This window comes from Melopsittacus undulatus, chromosome 12, assembly GCF_012275295.1.
Source record: "Melopsittacus undulatus isolate bMelUnd1 chromosome 12, bMelUnd1.mat.Z, whole genome shotgun sequence".
NCBI classification, from domain to species: Eukaryota; Metazoa; Chordata; class Aves; order Psittaciformes; family Psittaculidae; genus Melopsittacus; species Melopsittacus undulatus.
The window spans coordinates 20,000,307-20,020,019 of NC_047538.1; the positions used below are offsets into that span (position 1 = coordinate 20,000,307).

At 36.1% G+C, this 19,713-nt stretch overlaps 1 protein-coding gene across 1 annotated transcript in view; it reads right to left on the bottom strand.

Moving 5' to 3' along the window:
• Positions 1-19,713, bottom strand: part of KNTC1 (kinetochore associated 1) — a 36,431-nt gene that overhangs the window by 2,542 nt on the left and 14,176 nt on the right. Inside the window, exons 31-60 of the mRNA XM_005145153.3 lie at positions 19,136-19,255; positions 18,423-18,492; positions 18,280-18,347; positions 17,427-17,719; positions 16,612-16,784; positions 16,326-16,423; positions 15,409-15,550; positions 14,424-14,480; positions 13,744-13,907; positions 12,980-13,084; positions 12,407-12,535; positions 11,575-11,691; positions 11,086-11,195; positions 10,642-10,852; positions 9,879-9,968; positions 9,391-9,562; positions 8,896-8,954; positions 8,539-8,755; positions 7,974-8,053; positions 6,956-7,166; positions 6,738-6,847; positions 6,082-6,131; positions 5,633-5,711; positions 4,835-4,953; positions 3,838-3,973; positions 3,459-3,554; positions 2,569-2,625; positions 2,127-2,181; positions 1,968-2,031; positions 932-1,061 (exon numbers count right to left, since the gene is read on the bottom strand). Of these exons, the coding sequence (XP_005145210.2) occupies positions 932-1,061; positions 1,968-2,031; positions 2,127-2,181; positions 2,569-2,625; positions 3,459-3,554; positions 3,838-3,973; positions 4,835-4,953; positions 5,633-5,711; positions 6,082-6,131; positions 6,738-6,847; positions 6,956-7,166; positions 7,974-8,053; positions 8,539-8,755; positions 8,896-8,954; positions 9,391-9,562; positions 9,879-9,968; positions 10,642-10,852; positions 11,086-11,195; positions 11,575-11,691; positions 12,407-12,535; positions 12,980-13,084; positions 13,744-13,907; positions 14,424-14,480; positions 15,409-15,550; positions 16,326-16,423; positions 16,612-16,784; positions 17,427-17,719; positions 18,280-18,347; positions 18,423-18,492; positions 19,136-19,255 (3,582 nt within the window). The remainder of the gene's footprint in view (positions 1-931; positions 1,062-1,967; positions 2,032-2,126; positions 2,182-2,568; positions 2,626-3,458; positions 3,555-3,837; positions 3,974-4,834; positions 4,954-5,632; positions 5,712-6,081; positions 6,132-6,737; positions 6,848-6,955; positions 7,167-7,973; positions 8,054-8,538; positions 8,756-8,895; positions 8,955-9,390; positions 9,563-9,878; positions 9,969-10,641; positions 10,853-11,085; positions 11,196-11,574; positions 11,692-12,406; positions 12,536-12,979; positions 13,085-13,743; positions 13,908-14,423; positions 14,481-15,408; positions 15,551-16,325; positions 16,424-16,611; positions 16,785-17,426; positions 17,720-18,279; positions 18,348-18,422; positions 18,493-19,135; positions 19,256-19,713) is intronic.

Consider the following 19,713-nt stretch of genomic DNA (forward strand, 5'->3'; position numbering starts at 1 on the left):
TTTGATTTATTCAGGATCAATATTTTGAATTTCTAGATACAAACATGAAATCAGTAAACCAGGTTCTGTGCTCTCTGACCAAGAGATAATACTCATAGCTTTTAACTCTCGCAGGGTATTTTGCTGTAGCTATTATAGATGATTTTGGGTTTTTGACTCGCTGTCAGCAGACCAAATGTCTTGCGCTAGTGCTGTAATTTGGGAAAATCTGTCTGAGTTTAACTTTAATGACTGGAAATCTGTGAATTTGAGATGCTTTTAGTAGTGCCAGTTTGCTCCTGACAACTAATAGGAATGGCCTTCACCTGGGAGAACAATAAGCAGAACATAAATTAAAGGAAACAAATGAGGAGAGAGGAAACTCAAGACACATGAATAGTGAGGAAATGGCTTTAAGGCAAAAGGTTTACATCAGAACTTAAGAAAGATGCTTGATATGCATTACAAGTCTAAGAGGCTTCCAACTCAGCACTTTTCTGTAGTAGAAGTCAGTACTTTTCCTACAATCTGTTATGAAACTACCCACCTGGTAGCTCCTTAGCAGTTACATACATTGTCATCAACTCCACACTGCTCAGGCAGTTAAATGGCCTAAGGCTTGGGTTTTGTTGGTGTTTTTACATGAGTTTTATGGGTGGGATCCCACAAAATGTCCTCCGATTCACAAAGGGCAGAGTCATATGACACGGCTGCTGAGGATGATTTGAAGCTGCTGCTTCTGCTTTAAGAAAAGGAAGTGTTCACATGATCCCTTTTAGAAGGGCAGACTCAGAGGAACAGCCTTTGTGGATGGGAAATGCTGAGCAGCTGTCAGCAGTGATGTATTTAAACAAGTTGGAATTATATGTTACCATCTTTTACAGTCTCTCTTGAACATGACACACTTAAACACATTCCCTTGCACAGACAAAACACAAAACTTATTATTTACCTGAATTTGCTGTTCTCGCTTCTCAGACTGAGGGATCAGCAACAGGCACCCCAAAGCAAAGGCTGGAAGGTCCAGCTGTGCATATTGTTTAGCTATTCCAATGACATCCAAGTCAGCTAGAACAGGACATCTTCACAAGAAGATTAGGAATAATACATAAAAAGTTCTCAACATATACATGTATGTGATTTTTAAGGCAGATAGGACAATAGAATTTTAATTCATCTTTTCATACAGCCAAGCTATGGGAGTTGAAGTTCCATGCAATACAAATGCATGACAATTTTCTATCTCTTTCTCTCCTCCTCTTTCACACAGCCAAAGCCCTGTTTTGAGGGCAAGTGCTGGCCAACTGCCCAGAGTAGTGCTTTTGTAGGTATGTAATATGCACAGTGGTGTAGGTATGTTCTTCAGCTGGATCCTTTTCCAGTGTTTCCTGTCTAACCTTTCAGCTCAAGTTGGGCTCTTGTGCTTCTCTTGAGCAAGTCAGTGCATTGTGGTGAACAAGATGATGATTTATTGTGTTTTGGTTTTTAAATAGTAAAGGCAATGCAGAACTGATTTATGTACAGTGTTTTGGCACATTCATACCATAGGTTTATTGCATTTATAGATGTGCAGCTATTAGATTTTTTCATGTCTTTGTAGGAAAATTAATTCTCTCTCATGCACTCCATGTTAGTGTTTTAGGAATTAAGTGGACTTTTAGGGTAGAGTATGAGTCCTTTAAAAATGTCAGGACAGGAACTGTCCCTTATGGAGCAAATTAGTTTTCAGCAGCCTATGCTGCTGGTTCCGAGTCCCAGTTCAGAGAGCAGTTCCCAGCACAGTTTGACCAACCAAGGCACTGAATTTCTGTATAGGTATGTGCCCTAATCCTGTGCTTCCCCCACAGGAGGCAAAACATTCTTATTCATGACTAAGGTTCCCTGGTTTTCAGAGCAGCTTTGCATGTTCCAGGGAGACTGTTGGATGAGAAATTAAATGGGCATTCCCACTCAAATTACTACAAATGTGGGCTTTACTATTTACTTACTTGAGCAGAATCACAAAACACTCACAACATTCTTCTAACTGTTTAGGACTCAGTGGACATGAAGCTAAGAAATAAAGGAGACATGATAAAGTGCGTGTATGTATACATACATATATATCCAAGTTACTGCATAAATCTGGTAGCCAACATCAACCCTACCTGTGAGAAACGGTGACAGAACCACACTTCGCCAAGCTCGGCTGAAGTTGGGAATCTGTTGACAACAAGGTATTAAGGTAGGAGCCAAATACAGTTGTAACTAAGTGTACAGCTAAACACAGACATCCTGACCCACTGTGGTTAGAAGAAGCCAGTCAATTTTCTTTTCTATCCTGGATGAATTATTCTCATAGTCTGAGATTTAGCCATGTTGTGACTGATGGCAACACTACAGAACCATCCAGGTCAGCGTTTACTGAAGGAATCACAAATGCAAAACATGCGATTTCAGTGATTAATAACAATGCTCATCTGCATATTGCATTGTCATAAAAATAATAATTCACAAAGAATCTTTTCATGCATAACATTTCATGGCACAGATGCTGCCATTCGTATGCACACAGGATGCTAAATTCCTGTTAAGTGAAGAAAAACTTACCTCCCATAATAAATGAATCCCAGTAATTGTTATCAAAACTCTTCTTAAATATTGAATCTTAAAAAAAAGAAAACAAACCCCAACTTCATTATAAAATCCTACAGTGCTTTTGAAGATTTGGTGATAATCTACAGAATTGCATAGTACTTGTTTGCAGATTGAAAACTTAAAAGTTCCTTTGGGAGACTAACTGATGCATATGGAAATGTGGTTTATAGTTCAGTAACTTATCACAAGCAGTAGCAGCATACGTTGTCTTGGTAAATACCCAAGACTTCTGTTAGTCTTAATACAACTGGTGCTGAAAATTTATGATCCCACCTTCCTTGCTATTAGTAGCTGAATCTCATTAGATTACAACTGGCTTCAATACCTGCTCCTGATAGACACACGTTGCCAGATACATCTGTTGCCTCCTTAGGCTGTAGCAATGTTACATAAAGTTTAACAATGAGAGGTAATTAAGCTTCTGAGTAACAAAAAACAGGATTACTATTTAGCAGGGATGATATTTTTGTGTGTGTGTACATACATAAACACACAGTTTGTGTATATCTTTGCACACAAAATATGCAGATGTTGCAAATTTATAATAATATTAATAAATATGTCAGTTATCATAGGACTTGCTCTTGCCATCTGAAAGGCTTTTGAAAAAACCTCAACAAACCAGAACAATTTAAGATAAAAATTCTCAAGCAGTACTGCTAACACACATTCCTCAAAGCTTCATCCATTCAGTATCCAAGAGCCCAAAGTAACCATGTAAATTATCAGTAATTGTTCAGGGTATGTTTGTAGTGTATCTATTTTCCCATTCTTTAGAAATCAGTAGATAAAAAACCTTTTTCTCACCTTGCTGCAGAACTTCATGCTTAAAAGTTCCTTACCATATTGAAACCCTGGAGTTTCTGTAGTAGGCCATTCCACAGTTGGGTATCGTATACTTTATATTCTAGACTAAGTTCTGCCACCAATCTGACAGCCTAAAGGAGAGCAAGGACACACTGCATTTTAACATACGTTCATGATCAGCAAATCTCTACAACATCAAAGGTTGGGGTCTTTTATGTGACTCTGAAAAAGGAGAGTATTTGGGAGAGTACATACTCACTGGTATTTTTAAATATAATTGTGAGTAGTACATCATGAGTATGAATGGACAGAGTGCACTGGAACAACATGTTCAGAAATGCAGGTGCTATGGAGAAAGGTGAACATGTCACACATGTCACAAACAACCAATCACAAAGGATTTGAAAATCATACCGTGGGTTCGTGGCTGTGATTCTTCCATAGCCCTTTTATCATTCCTTCCTTAGGACTGTTATGAAATGATTCAAAAGTATATGGAATATTCAAGATTTCAAACTCTGCCAGGTAAATGAAGCATTTTAGAAAATACCTGTTAAAAAAGTCCCCCCCCCACACACACACCAGGAGTTAATGATTGTTACAGAGGTTATTATACTATCATTTACATAATCAGGCTCAGGATAATATTGGGAAGTGTTCTGTTGCTTAAAAAGAAGAAAGGAAAACTAATGCATTCTGTATTTGTGCTTATGAGGGAGATTTTAACGACATAAAAGACTTTCTGGTAATTGCTGAGGCAAACCTCATTCACCTGGAGAATGGATGGCTTGTATCAGCTCTAAAGGTAAACCAGTTACGGTAACTCTTGCAACTCAAATGTCATCCATGCACAGTGACTGCTTGTTTACAGAATCTCTTACACAGCTATGTGGTGTGATGAACTCTGAAATGATCAATTTCCATGAAAAAGGCCTAATTCCAGATTACCAGCATAGAAAATACCTAGCATGAAGTTTCTAAGTTAATACTACAGATATTTTCAAAATAACAACATTTTGCTGTTGGGGTTTTGGTTCCTTATTTTGGCAGAGGAATATTGTCTTTGTAAGATGACCAGTTCTGATTTATATGACTATGACATATGTGGGTGGGAGAAAATGCTTCAGTCACCAGAGAAGTCACTGCAATCTGTGCAAAATGGAGCAAGACATTTTCCACCTAAATGTCATATTACTTCCAGGTTTACAAATTAGGACTGGGATGCACTTGATTACATCACAGTGAAGTTAAAAGTTCTAATTCTGCCCTTCAGAAATACAGTTTAAAAGCTCAAAAAACAGATTAGTAAAAAAGAATTCTCCAAATATCATGTTGTTTTTTTTTCCAAGGGCTGTTAAAGACCAACAAAACCATCATTATTAAGGACCACCTTAAGGAAAATTCTTCTTACTTTACTTTCTCAATGGTTTTCTTGAAGAGTGATTCCACAGTGTTGGTATCTGCCAAGTAGAGCAGACACTTAAGTGCTCTGCTCCTGTGAGCAAATGTAAGCTGACAATCACCAATTGGCTGAGAGGGGAAGAAAAAACCACAGTGAAAAGTCACAACAATTGAAGAACTAGAAAGAGGGTTATACGTGTTTACTACATGTTTATTATGATCCTTTCTAAGATGGTTTTGATTCATTTAGTGGAAATCATGCTAAATAACAGCTTGGTTCACATTTAACTTTTATACTAATCAGACTATTTGTTAAGTTGAAAGATTGCTGCTAAACAAGGTCATTTTCTAGATTTAAGACTATTAATATAGACAAGTAAAGTATCAATGACATATAGTATCACAAATACATTTATTAAGTGTGAAAGACTGAAGGTTAAGGTTCTGCTAAAACAATTTTACCGCTCTGCTTTAATTCCATCCAAATTTAGCCAAGGTATCACACCAGCTTAAGCACATTCTAGAAGAACATTTAATGAAGTTATTTTCAGATATTATCAGCAATAAACTTAGAAAATCGGAGTTCAAGGGGTGCTCTTGACAGCCAGTAACAAAATTCAGTGAACACCTCAGTTCTACCCCAAAGATGGGGAGAAAAATAACAGCTCATACAGATACATAAACTATCTAAAACACAGATACAGAGGTGTTAGGTTGAAATCTGTGCAGTTAAGCAGACAACACTTGATCTTAATGAGAGGCAAAAATTTCAGAAGTAGCAAGCTAAAATAGGAAATTAGGAACTTACAGATGTAGCAGATGTTGTAATTGCAAAAAGCAGTCTTGAACTGTAATCCATTGGGCGAGACTGAAGTAGGTAGATAACTCTGCAAGAATGCATTTGGTTTTAATACAAGTGTAGCATCACAACTAAAATAAATGTATCAATATTCATTCAAATATAAATAATTCAGAACATATGTAAAAAAGAGATTAGGGACAAGAGATTGCAGGGATATAGAAAATGAGGAAAAAACCTCCTAAGAGCTACTCTTAATCACTTACTTATGCCTGTAAGTTACTGTGAATGGTGCTTCATTGCGTAAGTATTTGATGATTCAAAACTGATGTCACCAGAAAGTAGAACTACAACCACAACAGTGAGTTCTGAATCACAGTGTCAGGTTTCTTTAAAAAGCCAGATACAGTTAAACTTGCCAGTTAATAATAAAATTACATGTAAGACAACACACATACCTTCGGAGTTCTTCATCTTCCTGTGCATCTCCAAGGATTTCTTGAGTTTTCTTTAGAAAGACATGAAAATGTAGTTGTGAGAATTTTCTAATTTGTTTGGATAAATAAATAGGTCATATTGTTGCTTAAGCCCTGTCTTAAAAGCTGGGCTCCCCTGCTAATGCAGCCAAGGAAAGGAATACTGGTTTTATCAGTCCTTTCTTTATTTGTTGGCAGTCAACATCATTTCCCAGCCTGCTTGCTGGTATTCTGAAACAGAGACCTTCTCCCTGCCCTTTCTCACCCAGCTGTATGCTGCAGAGACAATAGCTAATTCTGTTAGCAACAGGAGAGGATTCATTCTCTTTCCAATTCTAAAAATCAATGTTTGTTGATGCTGATATATTTACACCTCCTTTACTCTGGCTACACAGCCTTACTGTAGCACCAAAGATAAGATTTTAATCTCTATACAGGGAGAAGGGAAAGTCTTTCAAATCCTTCTCAGTAGACACAGTGGTGTGGAACAGTGTTAGAAAAGTACTGATGTTGTTACTAGTCTGAACTCAGGTGCATCTTGAATAGATTCATGAGTCTTTTGAACAAAAGATTAATATATACATATTCTATGTAATTGGTCACTTTTCTGCAAACCCAAACCTCCTGCACTGACTTACTTCTGAGGGCAGTATACTTGGACACAGCCATTTATCCAGCAGTTTATCCCATATTTTGTTCATGTCCAAATCATTAATTTCAGCTATCTCCTTAGCTGCCATATGGATATCTACATAAATAGGGAGAGACAATATATTTACAAACTAGTATTAAGTTTGCTTAGCATTTTTTGAAGAGCTTCATTTTGTTCCTTGGAAGCTTGATCATGGACACTTACCTGGATAATCTCTGCCAGCTGGATTTTGGATTCTTTGGTCTATACTGTGGTGTTCATACAGTAAAGTGATAAGGTTTGCTGGCTTCCCAACAGACTTTAAATGCTCTGCAGTGTTCAGGTGATGTGTTATTAGAATATTTTCTGTTGCTGATCGCTTATACTGCATACGTAATTTTTTTTGTAGGACTTCCACTTTTTCACGAGAGTCATCCTTTAGCAAAACACCACAGTTTTATATAAAAAACCTCCTTTTACTCCAAAGCACTAGAAAATTCATCTTTTTATAATCTAAAACAGTGAGCTGAGTAGCAAGATCTGTTCTTCAGATATGTCCCCATACCTCTACCTACAGGTATTTTTTTTGTGAATAGACAGTATTGGTCCCCCTGCTCTAGCAGGAAAAAGCCAGTTAAGATAAGTACCACATGCACCAGTATGTAAAATTAAGACATTCTGAGGTAAGATGTAAAAGGAAAAAGATTTAATATCAAATCTTGGCTGCTAGAATTAGTTTAATTTGGCAGAATTCTACTCAAAGATGTAACTAAGAGTCAAAGAACTATTTAGTTTTCATTGTGTCTCAACAACCCCATAGCAAGTTTGATATTTATAAGCAAGGCTGAGATTCTTATTCACCTTTCCCTATCAACTGTGTAAAAATGAGCCAGAGAGTCAGGCCAAAGCAGACTTTCTTTATATGTACTACTACAAATAGCTAAAGAATTTTGGAACTCAAAGCAAAAGTCAATAATGCCATTGATCTAACAGCTGGAACAGATTCCAACTCATTCTCCTGCAGCAATAAAAATGTACCCAACAGGAGAAAGAACATATTATTCATCCTTAAAACCCTCTATTATTTGTCCAGCCTTCAGGAACTGTAAGCCTAATTTTTGCTAGGTTGTGAAAGGAGAATGTTATGGGAGAGAGGGTTGGTTATGGTACAATTTACACACCATTATCCAAGCCACTAACGTAAGTACCCAACTATACTACAACAGTCTTGCAAGCAGTTTACCATTAACTTAGCTGTAGTGTTCTTTAGCCATTTCTCAGTTAGATGGAGACAGAATTTCAGTGCTTGAATATGGTCAGGACCTTTTTTAAAGATAAAAAGAAAGGGGGGAAGGAAGTAAACAATGTAAGTTTTCATTAATCCTTTCTACAGTATACAGTATATCTGTTTTATTTCAAAGAACTAAAAATAATTAGATGCTATTTAAAATACTAGGAAAGATCTTGTGCTTAAAGAGCAAAAAAAAATATTAACTATTTGGAATAAGTTAACAGAAAAGCTAGTTTAAATTTGGCTGAAATATTTGCTGGAAAACTTGTCTGAAGGTGGTAGGAACATGCAGAAACTTTTAGCAACACAACACAGCTTAAAAAGAGTAAGAAAAGGATTTAAGAGTGATGCTGCTTTATAGAATAGCTGTTCAAAATTGGATGTAGGAGACAAATGCATTTTTATTCTCAGACTTCCCAAGGTTTCATCCAACACTGAACAAAAGTTCGGTCACAGGCTTCAAACCTATCCTCTGGCTCCCATTACTTCACCCCTCAAGTCATCGCATGCACCTCACCTGTTGGAAATTCTTGTGCCATCTTGTGAGCAATAGCTACAGCCCATTCTGGGTTAACTATGGACAGCAGATATGACTGGATGGTCTGCAAGGTTTTAGCTGTTTCCTTGCTAACAATGGATGTATATCCAGTGTTTCTCATTTCATATATTTTTGGTTTCAGTTTCTTTTCAAAGACATGTTGAGCTGCAGACATGTGTAAGGTATCCAGTGAAACCTAGAAAAACATTGAAGTAGATGAAGAGTTGCCAAAAGTTCTATAGTGAGGCCAAAATAATGGAAAAGAAAGAAGATATTTTTTGGGGGGAGGGAGGGAAGAATGATTTTGAAATAAATTCTTTCAGGATGCTACTTTACCTTCATTAGTTTGGAAATCAGCAGAAGTGTTGGGAAGGATTCCTCACTGAGCTCTGCAGCTGAAAGGAAAAAGATGTGTGATAGTATCACACATGTATGATAGTGTCACAGTCCAGTTGGCTGCTTTATCTACGAAATTAAGCACTTTCAGTTTATTGTTAGATTTAGACTTCCATTGGGAAAGAATATAGTCCTAATTATCCTCAGTGCCTTGGGAAGGGGGGGTACACATGTTACTTTAGTCATTGAAAGGTTGTAAGAAAGTATTTGATGACAGAATTCTCCACTGTATACATTGTTTTAGCTCCACTCAAAGCCAGTTATCTTACCCGTAGCAATTTAGGAGCACAAGTGCTTTCAGAAGTAGTTGGGATGAAAGCTGCATTAGTAAAGAATACAGTGAATATAAAATATATATGGTAGAACTCTGAAGTTCACAAATAGCAGAGAAAGGGAATTATACATCTATCTAGCCACAAAAAATACTGAACTTACCTATAATGTTCCAGAAGCATTGTGCAGTTCTAAAGAATATCAGATGAAAGGGCAGTCTGGTTTGAGCAGCTGGAGATAAGGGAATCATGTGTTCTAAAACATACTGGTGTTCTAGGTCTACAGGTGAGGAAATTCTTTTATAAGATTCCAGATGTTTGAGGAGACTCAAGGCCTAGGGAGGAAGGAAGAAAAAAAGTAAGGAAAAAACAAGGAAAAGGCAAAAAAGACACAAGATTACTGTATTTCTATCTGTCAACCCCCCCCCCCCCCCCCCCGGAAACATGCTTAAATACTGGAGGTATTTGGGGGTTTGGGCAGAGTTAGTACATACTGATAGTTTTCATCCCTGCTATGAGCCATTGCTGAGAAACAACTAGAGATGACTATTTCTTGAATGCTATTTCTGAATGAGAACTATGCTAATAAATAGAGAAAACAGAATGTACATGCCATTAGCAAGGTAATAGCAAGGAAATATCTTGACATACCTGATTCAGCTGGATACTGGTGTTCTTCTCATCAGCATTTTGTATCACTTTCAGCACAATTCCAATAGTTTCATAGTCATAAGGATTAAGCTGTTCAAAATAATGATCTCTTTTATACGATCTTATCTGAATTGTCTTAGAAAAACATACAACTGAGTTAACTTTTCCCAATGTTAATACCAACTATATTGTTTCTTCAGCATTATGTTAATAGAAGCACTATGATGTACTTCTCTAAAACAGAAGACTTCCACTTCATAGTCCTAACACCTAAAAAAAGCTGTCAGGATGTTGCAGAAAGACAAAAGTGATGACAAGAAAAACAGACAAAAAACCCCCAACATCCTCCCCCCTCCAGTAAGAAAAATCCCCAAACCCAACCTAACAAAAAAGACCCAACCAAGATGTAAATTATCTGCCCCCATCTCTTCTTCCTGTAGCCCTTTGAATTATTGCCAGTGTGCTGAAACTTAGAAATTACTTTTTTCCTTTGATTATTTTCAGGTTATTGTTTTAAAGGAGATTGGGAAGAAAGCCTCTACTAAAGAAAATTAGATGCGTTGTCTATTTTTTTCCCCTAGAGAATTAGAAAACCAAACACTAACATTTAAATCCTTTAGGAAAACTAGAAAAAATATAACCTTTTAATATTTCTGTGTTGCTGTTAATGTGTCATTCAAGGGACATGCAGCATTTGAGGCTAGATGCATACTCCAGGGATTCTTTGTGTTTGTTTTGGTGTGTTGTTTTTATATTGTTTTACCTTGTACAGTATTCCACTGAGGCTGATGACTAGCTCTTCTGTGCTTTTCAGCAGAGGAATTATTTCCAGTGCTCTAGCTAGTAAGGTGGAATGAGATTGCTTTGCCCTGCATTCTGCAGAGTCATCTTCGACGTGATTTGTATTAGCATTCTGGAGAAGAAGTGTCTCAATGCAAAGCTGCAGTGCGGCATCACTGTCCAGCTTGAAAGTACTGGAAGAGGACAGAGTATTATTTTCCCTGCGACCTTTGGTGTCATCAAGGTGCTGATTTCCTTATGAGTAATTCACCAGGGAGCAGTATTCTGAATAATACTAAAAAAACACCCCAACAAACAAAACAATTTACATATTACATGAACTAAGATCTATTAAAATCCAAATAGATTTCAGGATGGTTATTAGTACAGCAACAATTAAACACAATTGATTTGCTTCAATTCTTACCTGCAGTAATTCAATATGAGATCTGTGTCTGCTTTTGGATTTTGTACCAATGTTCTTATGAGCTCCTTTTTCCTTATTGGTGGTTGTCTAAATACAGTCTCAAAGGAAATCTGTAGATGAACAAACATTTTTATCTTCTTTCCAAAGATGTCTTTTAGACAATATCCAGATTAATTCCTACATAGTCAACCTTTTATGTTCTCTTTACTTTCAGACACTTTTAGAGCTGGAAAAAACTGCATTTGCTGACTATGTCCTGTGCCAAATAATACTTAAACACTTAAAATCTATTTTATAGTACCTTCAGTTATTGAACTCTCAGTTTCTGAGATTTATTTAAGCAGACAATCAGAATGAAAAATTAAAACTAAAACCCCAAGTGACATTTGAATGGGAAACGTGTTTAAAAATCACAGTGCATCTCAGAATATACGGATGTTTATCAGTTAATAAAACCCTAACACAAATCAACTAATCACTCAAACTTACACCAAGTTTACTGAGTTGGATACCCCACTCTGCATCAGTAACCAGTTCCTGGAACTTCTTTTTTTCTTCAGCTTCACCAGACTGGTTAGCAAGCTGTGCTCCAATCAGAGCCACTGCCTGAAAGGAGTGAGAAGGGAAGTGAACACGGGTACAATAAATAATCTGAAAATTGAGTCTAAATCCTTAGAGGAACTTAAAATAACTCGTAGATGATCATGTAACTATGTAAAATGAGAATAAGCCTCACAGAGGTAGTATAAGCATTATCCCACCTCCTGAGCTGGTGGTTTGAAGCTACTTGAAAAACAAATTTATTTCTCAGAAATATTTTGTTAATATTGCACTAGGGAAACTAATACAAAAAGTATTTTTAGACACCTGGTTTTCTCCAAATCTATGTCACTCTCCCTATTTCTTTGTTATGCTTTGCTTCTACATCCCTTTATATATTAATAGATGTATTTATTTATTCATTCCACTCTTGACAACTGCTGTCAGAGAACAATTTCTTCAAAATACAACACTGGTTATTTCAGGTCCTATCATAATTTATATGTGTTTCAAGCTTCAGAATAGCTCATGGTGAAGTAACTTAATGCTTGGACTTCCATCATGTCAATTATTCATAACAACTGCCTGTGCACAATCTTACATTGTAGTAAAGAGGTAGCATCTCTCTCAGTGGCACTCCATAAAAGAGGAACTTGTTCAAACTACTATACCCTTGCTGTACCCTTAATAGTGGTAAAATATTACACTATTACTATTGTTGATGTCTTTTTAAAGAACCATTCTCTATTGGCTGAAGAAATGCATTGCCTTGTGGATTTACCAAGATTTTTCTGTAATTTTGCCATGTGTTGTTTATGACATCCCACAGCTTATTGAACATGTCTTCCTTGGGCAAAACTGTGCAATATCCCAGTGCTAGGTCCTGATCTATGAGACGGCAGTTGAACACCTGTGTGTTAGGGAGGAAAGAAAAAAACCCCAAACCAACAAGTTATTTTAATAGGTCTTTGTATGAAGTACAACACATGAAAAGTACATGTAATTTAGAGGTGTATTGGATGTTTAAATTAGGATGGAAAAAAACAGAATAAAAATGCATTTCAGGTTTTAGAACTTAAAAATTAAATATATTAAACCCAGTTTAAGAGTCACCTCCCTTAGTCTAAACTGCCTTAAAAGATGGTATATTGCAGGGTTTTCAGATAGCTTTTTTTAAAAGCTACCCACAACTAGAAGTCTACAAATCTAAAATGAAACCAGGATTGAAAATGAGATGGAACATACCTACAGATCACAAAGGCTATTATTATAATTTAGGAGTTCTTAAAGGATCCCACAAAGGTGAAGCTTCCAATATATGTGACCTTTTGGGCAGAGCAGCTAGCATTCTTACCTTGTGTAGTAAGGCCAGGATAGTGCTCATAATTGCTGAAGTACTGTTCTGTTTCATAGCAATGACAAAGCGATTGGTTTCAGCCAGTGTATTGCCATCATGGAGCTGTTATGAAAAACCAACAACCAGTCAGCATATGGTTAACAATAAATTCTAAGTCTCCAACTTCTCTTGTAATTTATAGCAGAATTGGAGATACTATAGTAATTGTATTTTCAGATTTAATTAAGGTCTTATAAAGATTTCTTTCAGATAGAAAAAGGATTTCTGTTTCTAAGTGCTTTTGAACTGAGGAGTGTTTCCTGAATATTCTGTGTGCAACTTTTCCCATACCAACCAATGATAAACAATGTGAAAAATCATAATAAACCATTATGAATATATAATACATTATTATATAATTAATATATAATATATCTATAATATAATATATATTATAATATATAACATATAATTAATAAATGCCTAATAATGTATTATATAATGAATAAGTTATGTTCCTGGCCTCCCTGCAGAGACTGAAGGTTTAGTTATGAACACACTCTGCAAAGAGAAACAGGAGACCATGAAAAATAGGAAAGAAACTACCAGCTCCCTTCACAAAATGACTCGATATCTTATCAAGCAGTGGTAACTTTTACAAGGTCATGGTGACAGCCTCTCCCATACCTATTAAATTCATATATATCTACTCTAAACTTGTTAATAGTTGGCATACTTCTAAGCTTTACTCTCAGCAAAATTCAGCATCATTCTTGCCATACCTTTTCACTCAGGGCCAAATCCATGTTATTTGATACACCATGCTGAAGGCAGGAGCCAAAGGAACATACTATCAGCCTCAAAGCCAACTCACACTGACTGCACTCCATGAGGTTCTGCAGCACTGCACAGATGGGAGTTCTAGCAGGCATCAGAAGGTTCTGTCCTGTGAGATATTTCAAACAGAATCAACCCCAGGAAATAATTAGTAATATTTCTATTAAGCATAATATTGTTCCTGGAATGAACATCAAAGCAGTTTCTATTTTTCTTCATTAAATTATGACACAAGATCAGCCTTAGTTCCCTTTGAAACCTTAAATTTTCAGGGCTTTTAATTTAACAGGCTACTATTTTAGTCCAAAACCCAGAAGCTGGTCATTCATCTCCTTGGAAAGGCTCTAGCAGATTCTAGCTCACAGTGGGAGAACTTCTGTACTGAAATACAGGCTTTGACAACATGCCCAGAATCACATGGCTGAAGGGTAGCAATTACCATCCAAACTTGTGTCTTCTGTGCTGAGCCTACTGTAGCCTAGAATATGGCTTTAAGTGGACATCTAGGCACTCATTTAAAAATAATGATTTTAGTCATACTTGTGTAGGTTTAATTAATTTAAACCTCATGTTTTCTAGTGGTCTGATTTATACTTCTAGTGGAGTGAATCTCCCATCACAATACCTTTAATAAATGCACAGTTTGCCAGGCTTATAGAGTCCAGAGGATACAGTTTGCTTTCTGAAAGACAGACACAAACATGTCAGCAGAGATCTCAGCAACACTATGAAAGTGCCTTAAAAATACTTCACAGGCAGTACACAAGAGCCAGGACTGCATTTTTAACTGTGCCTGACTAGAAGTTGTTTCTTAAGAGTGAATATCTTTTCAAATACACAAAGGAACATAAGCTAACAGTTTTCAGTCACTACTTTGTGTTTAAATCCTTTTGTCTTGATGAGACAGTCAACATAAACAACCTGTGAAGGCAATAAATCTGTTCAAATCAAATAAGCATATCCTTTATAGGTGGATTTAGCATTGTGTGCGACACTTTTTGCAATTACATACAATTATATGCTTTTTAATATATATTAGGAAAGGAAACATTTATATCAAGAAGTATTGAAGTTAAATAAGTATCAAATTTTGAGGGCTTCTTTTAGAGAAATTAAAGTGTCTTTTTTCAACATAAAATCACAAAATAGTTAGGGTTCCAACTAGTTCCAACCCCCATTTACAACATTGTAGAGTTCTGTTCATAATACTTGAAATTTTCAGAGTTGTATATATCTACAATGGTATATAATACAAGGACCATTATTTTAGAATAGGATGAAATTAATCTTGACAGGATTCTGTCTCTATTTCAGGCTACCAGGTAATGCCTTCTCAGATCTTAAGAACAGGGCAAGTTTATAGTAATGCTTCTCCAGAGCATTTTCCACATCTTCAGGTTTTAGTCATCCAGTTTCTTCCTGAACCAGAACAAAACCCATCACCATTTTTATACCCCCCAAGGGATGTTTCTTCCACGAGTTTGTCTGAGATTTCTGAACTGATAATTCTCCCACATGTGCTGAATTATTTATATTCCTAGGTAAAAAAAAAAAAATCAGTATGAAATACAGATTTTATATTGACTCAATGTTTAAGAAAGCAAGTTTACCACAAACAGGCAGAAGAGAAGAAATAGTTTCATATGCAACTGGTAGAGCTATCTGTGGATCAAGAACTATTCCATCTTCATTAAAGAAGTCATCGTAAGTCCACTCTTCATAAGGATCTTTATCTCCTCCAAAAGATGTTGTCTAAATAAGAATATTGTTGAAAGCACACACAGTAAAAAGAACAGCTAGTAAGCTACTAACAATGCTGCAAAAGATTCCAGTTTTCAAGTATAGGAATAGAACAAGATCTTCTGTTTGAAGATTGATTTTACTCCACTACTTTTTTTAAATGATCAGTAGCATTTCCTACTTGGAGTGGCCACATTTCTTTTTTATATGTTGTAGTTATTTAGTTGTGCACTCAAAATGCATTCTTAATTAATTTAATGGAGGCTTTCAGAAACCTTCTTGGCCAAATATTATAAGCAAACATTTTTCAAATGGATCATTTTCCTAGAAAAATAACATTCAGTGCATAAATACACTTGCCCAGCCACTTTGATCTATACACTGGAAGAGCCCATTCATTTCAAGTAGCCTTAAGCACTGCAGGACCAGCCAGCTCTCCAGCAGTCCTGGCAGCAGCTAATGAATAAAATCACTGGTATTGTCAGTCATATTAGTGGGATTTATTATACTGAAATATAAGTGAAAAATGCTACTTCTGCCACAGCTGCACTGCTTCTAGTACTCAAATCAATTCACTCTTTATGCTGAAGTACACACACATTCAAGGAAATTTTTATTTATAGAGCTGTGGGTTGGGTGTTTTTGTGGTGGTTGTTTGCTTTTTAAATAAGCCCATTATATACTGCTGGAGAAATGGGAGAAAAAAAATGTATGCAGACTGAACACTATTCAGACAATCAAGGAATTATATATGTTAAAAAAATGTACTTAAGTTAGGAGAAAATACCTTTGCTGTAAATCCATAGTTTTCTATTTGGCACTGTCTGTAAATTTCCTTGGCAACCAAAGTATATTTACATAGTTCCAGAGAATCTAATAGCAAATCTGTACAAAGATTTAAGATCATTAGCACACTGTAAATAGAAGGTTCATATGTCCTATAAAAATGAAACATGTTTTTGCAGCACCTGCTTTTAAAGGGGCATATATAGAAATTCACTTTGGGTTCAGGTTTATTAAATATTGTTTGGAAAGTTGCATTTCCATCATGAAAACAAATAAATGGTAATTACCTGGACTACATAGTGTAGCTGCTTGGCAAGCCATCTCATAGATCACAGCTGGAAGATTCATGTCATTAGGAGTGATCATTGGGACATCAGCTCCTAACATATGACAAAGCCTCTGACAGGCTGAAAACAGCAACTTCCCTGTTTCTTCATTAGAGTGACTTTCATAGAACTCCCTATTAGAAAAATAGAAGTTAGAGAAAATAGTCCTTAGAGCTTTTACTTAAGGCCACATTCTGTTCTAAAGATTTAATTCTTTTTTGCCTATTTTACCTATATGGCTCACTGCAACTAAAACTTCTATGACTGAGGTGGAAAAATACAATTGAGTTAAACTTAAAGAGATATTGCTAAAGCACATAGAACATGTTAAAAAATACATTGAACGTTTTCATCTGATCTCTTTTGGGGGATGTGGTAGTAGGTTAAGTTGTCTGACAATCTAAGCATGAGGCAGAGACCAGCTAGAAACCATGACTTGGTATGTACAGTCAGTGTACAATAGTTGTCTTCTCTCCGTATAAGCTGACAAGTTCTCATAAGGGTTATTTAATATTGTGTCTAACTTAAGTCTCACTATAAAAGTGTAGGGTATCTTTTTACTTAATAAGTATGTTATGGCAAAAAGAAAGGCAATTTTGACAGACAAAAAACTTTATGCTCAGCCTCTTGCTTAAACACTCATTTAAAAAACTTAAACTAAACCAAACAAAACTCCCCTTTCTTCTGCTCTCCATCTACTTACTTCTGCAAGATATCAGAAATAGCACAGAAAAGCCCTCGAGAAGGTATAATCTTAAAAACCTCTGCAGCTTTACCTGCATATTTTTACAGCCTCTTCAACTTTTCCAGCATCCAGTGCTCTCCATGCCAGTTTTTCTCCCAGTTCTTGCTCTGACCTCCGCAGGAGCAGATCCAGTTTATACAGCCTTGATTCAGTAGGGCGGTTTTTGCTTTTACCATCTTCTGAACTACAATTCACTGTTCGTGCTTTTCTAGACTTTGACAGAGATCTGGCAATCTCATAAGCTTTGAAGTGACTCTCAAGAAGCTCAGACATCAGTGAAGGGTTCCTAAATTCTTCAACTGAAAGAAAGATATCAAAATCTTCCTGCAACAAAAAAGATTATATATTTGTATTCATGTGATTTCCTTTAAAAATGTTGGCTTTTTTCCTGTTAAAATGGTTTTATTTTCTGTTTCATTCTTGGAGGAATAAGTTCAGTACAAATTTACCAATTTCTGCCAATTACTGATTCATGTAATGAATGAGAGAATTGTGCTAGGCAGTAGGTAAGCAAAATAACATTAACCTGAAGGCTACTGCATGCTCAAATGCTGTATTAAACAGTTTAAGTTTACAAACCATAATAAAATCTCATTAAATACTCCACTACTCTATCATGGGCTCTTTGAACTCTCAGCAATTAAGAATTTGGGAGAGTATCTAATTTATTGGTTTAAAAGGACAACTGAGTTCTAGTAATTAGGAATTTTCCCAGGCACTACTGAAATTGGTATATTAGCCTCAGAATCTCTTAGAGCTCAACAATAAAAACAACTTTGGCATATAAGTTGTAAATACAATATATTTTTAATATCATCCATGTTATAAGAATAATTGGAATAACTACAGTAAATTAAAAGCAGTTTGAAACTAAAGATACTTACCTGCAGGGTAGCAAATGTTTCAAACATTCTTAGGTTTGCTTCACATTCATCTTTCTTCAGAGGATTGTCTGCAGGAGGAGAAAACCAATTACTTCCTGACCCCATTTACAAACAAAATGTAAGACTTTTCAGTTGTAGCTTACCTTTTTGAATGCTGAACAGGAACTTAAGGACTTCCACAAGTGTCTTAGTCATAAATATCCGTGTTTTGTGCTGTGGGAAGGAAAGAGGTTCATGTGTTGTTTGGTCAAAATGTTGCCAGTAACAGTCACCCTCAGGCTTCCACTCTGTTAAAATACTGTGCAATGCTCTACAAACATCTTAAGCAACAATTATCAAGTCTAAGTTACAAGCAGTTGAAAAGCAACAGAACAGGAAGTTACTGTAGACATGCATCCTTTATAGAAATAACAAATATTTTATGGCTGTAATATGTACATTCTCCACAGACTGTTAGGTCTCACTGGAGTATTGAAATTATCCACCCTTCTCCCTTTATTCTTGCTTCCCTTGCCCAGAATGACTCCCTAAAACAGCTGCTAGCAAAAATATGTGGGACTAAAGGTATAATAATGCAGCTGGGTTTATGAATTATGGATTGAATTCTGGTGGCCACACTACTGAGTGGAGATGCCTTTAAAAATAGCACCAAAAATTATATAGTATATAAAATCCAAATAAACTCAAGAGGCTTCAAGATGACCTAGTCCAACCTTTTGCTCAAAGCAGGATCAGTTCATCATTCCTTTTTGCTGGAAAACACAGTTTTTACATTTGCAACCCATACCTCTTTTAAGCATCTAGTTAAGATTATTTAGAATAACTTGTGTACACACTTTACAATGTGACTCAGTACCTCTTCAGCATTATCTGCTTTATTCTGCAATACCAGTGTTCCCCATAGAGTCAATCTCTCTGCAACTTCCTCAGCTTCAGCAAGAGTCAGAGATTTTAACAAAGTCAGAGTTTCCTCTTCCTGAGGAAAGAAAAAAACCGAACAAACAAAAAATAAGCCAGTAATAATCAGAAGAAGGGTATTTGCTTTTGGAAAAGCTAAGTTATGTGTATGTCCTCGCTTTGAGACAATGGTTATGATTATCAATAATACCAGGTGCAAATAAGGCAGAACAAATGTTAACATGAAAACCCTGTTTTGCAGGGGAGTTAATCTGGTTCTTTTAAGCAAAAAGCCTCCTTCTCTTCAGGTCAAAATGGTTCCAATAACAGAACTGGGGACCACCAGAGGGTATGAAGGTAATCACACCTAGTATAATGTAGCAAGCCAAGTTAAATGTTCCTAGTTAGGGTATCAATGTAATTCAATACTGTCACAAGATGAACATTTAGGTGCTCCCAATATTAAAGGGACAGGTCTGTACTCCTGCGGGGTGCTGTTTCCCTTGAAGAAAGCATTTCTCAGAAGAAAGAATATTT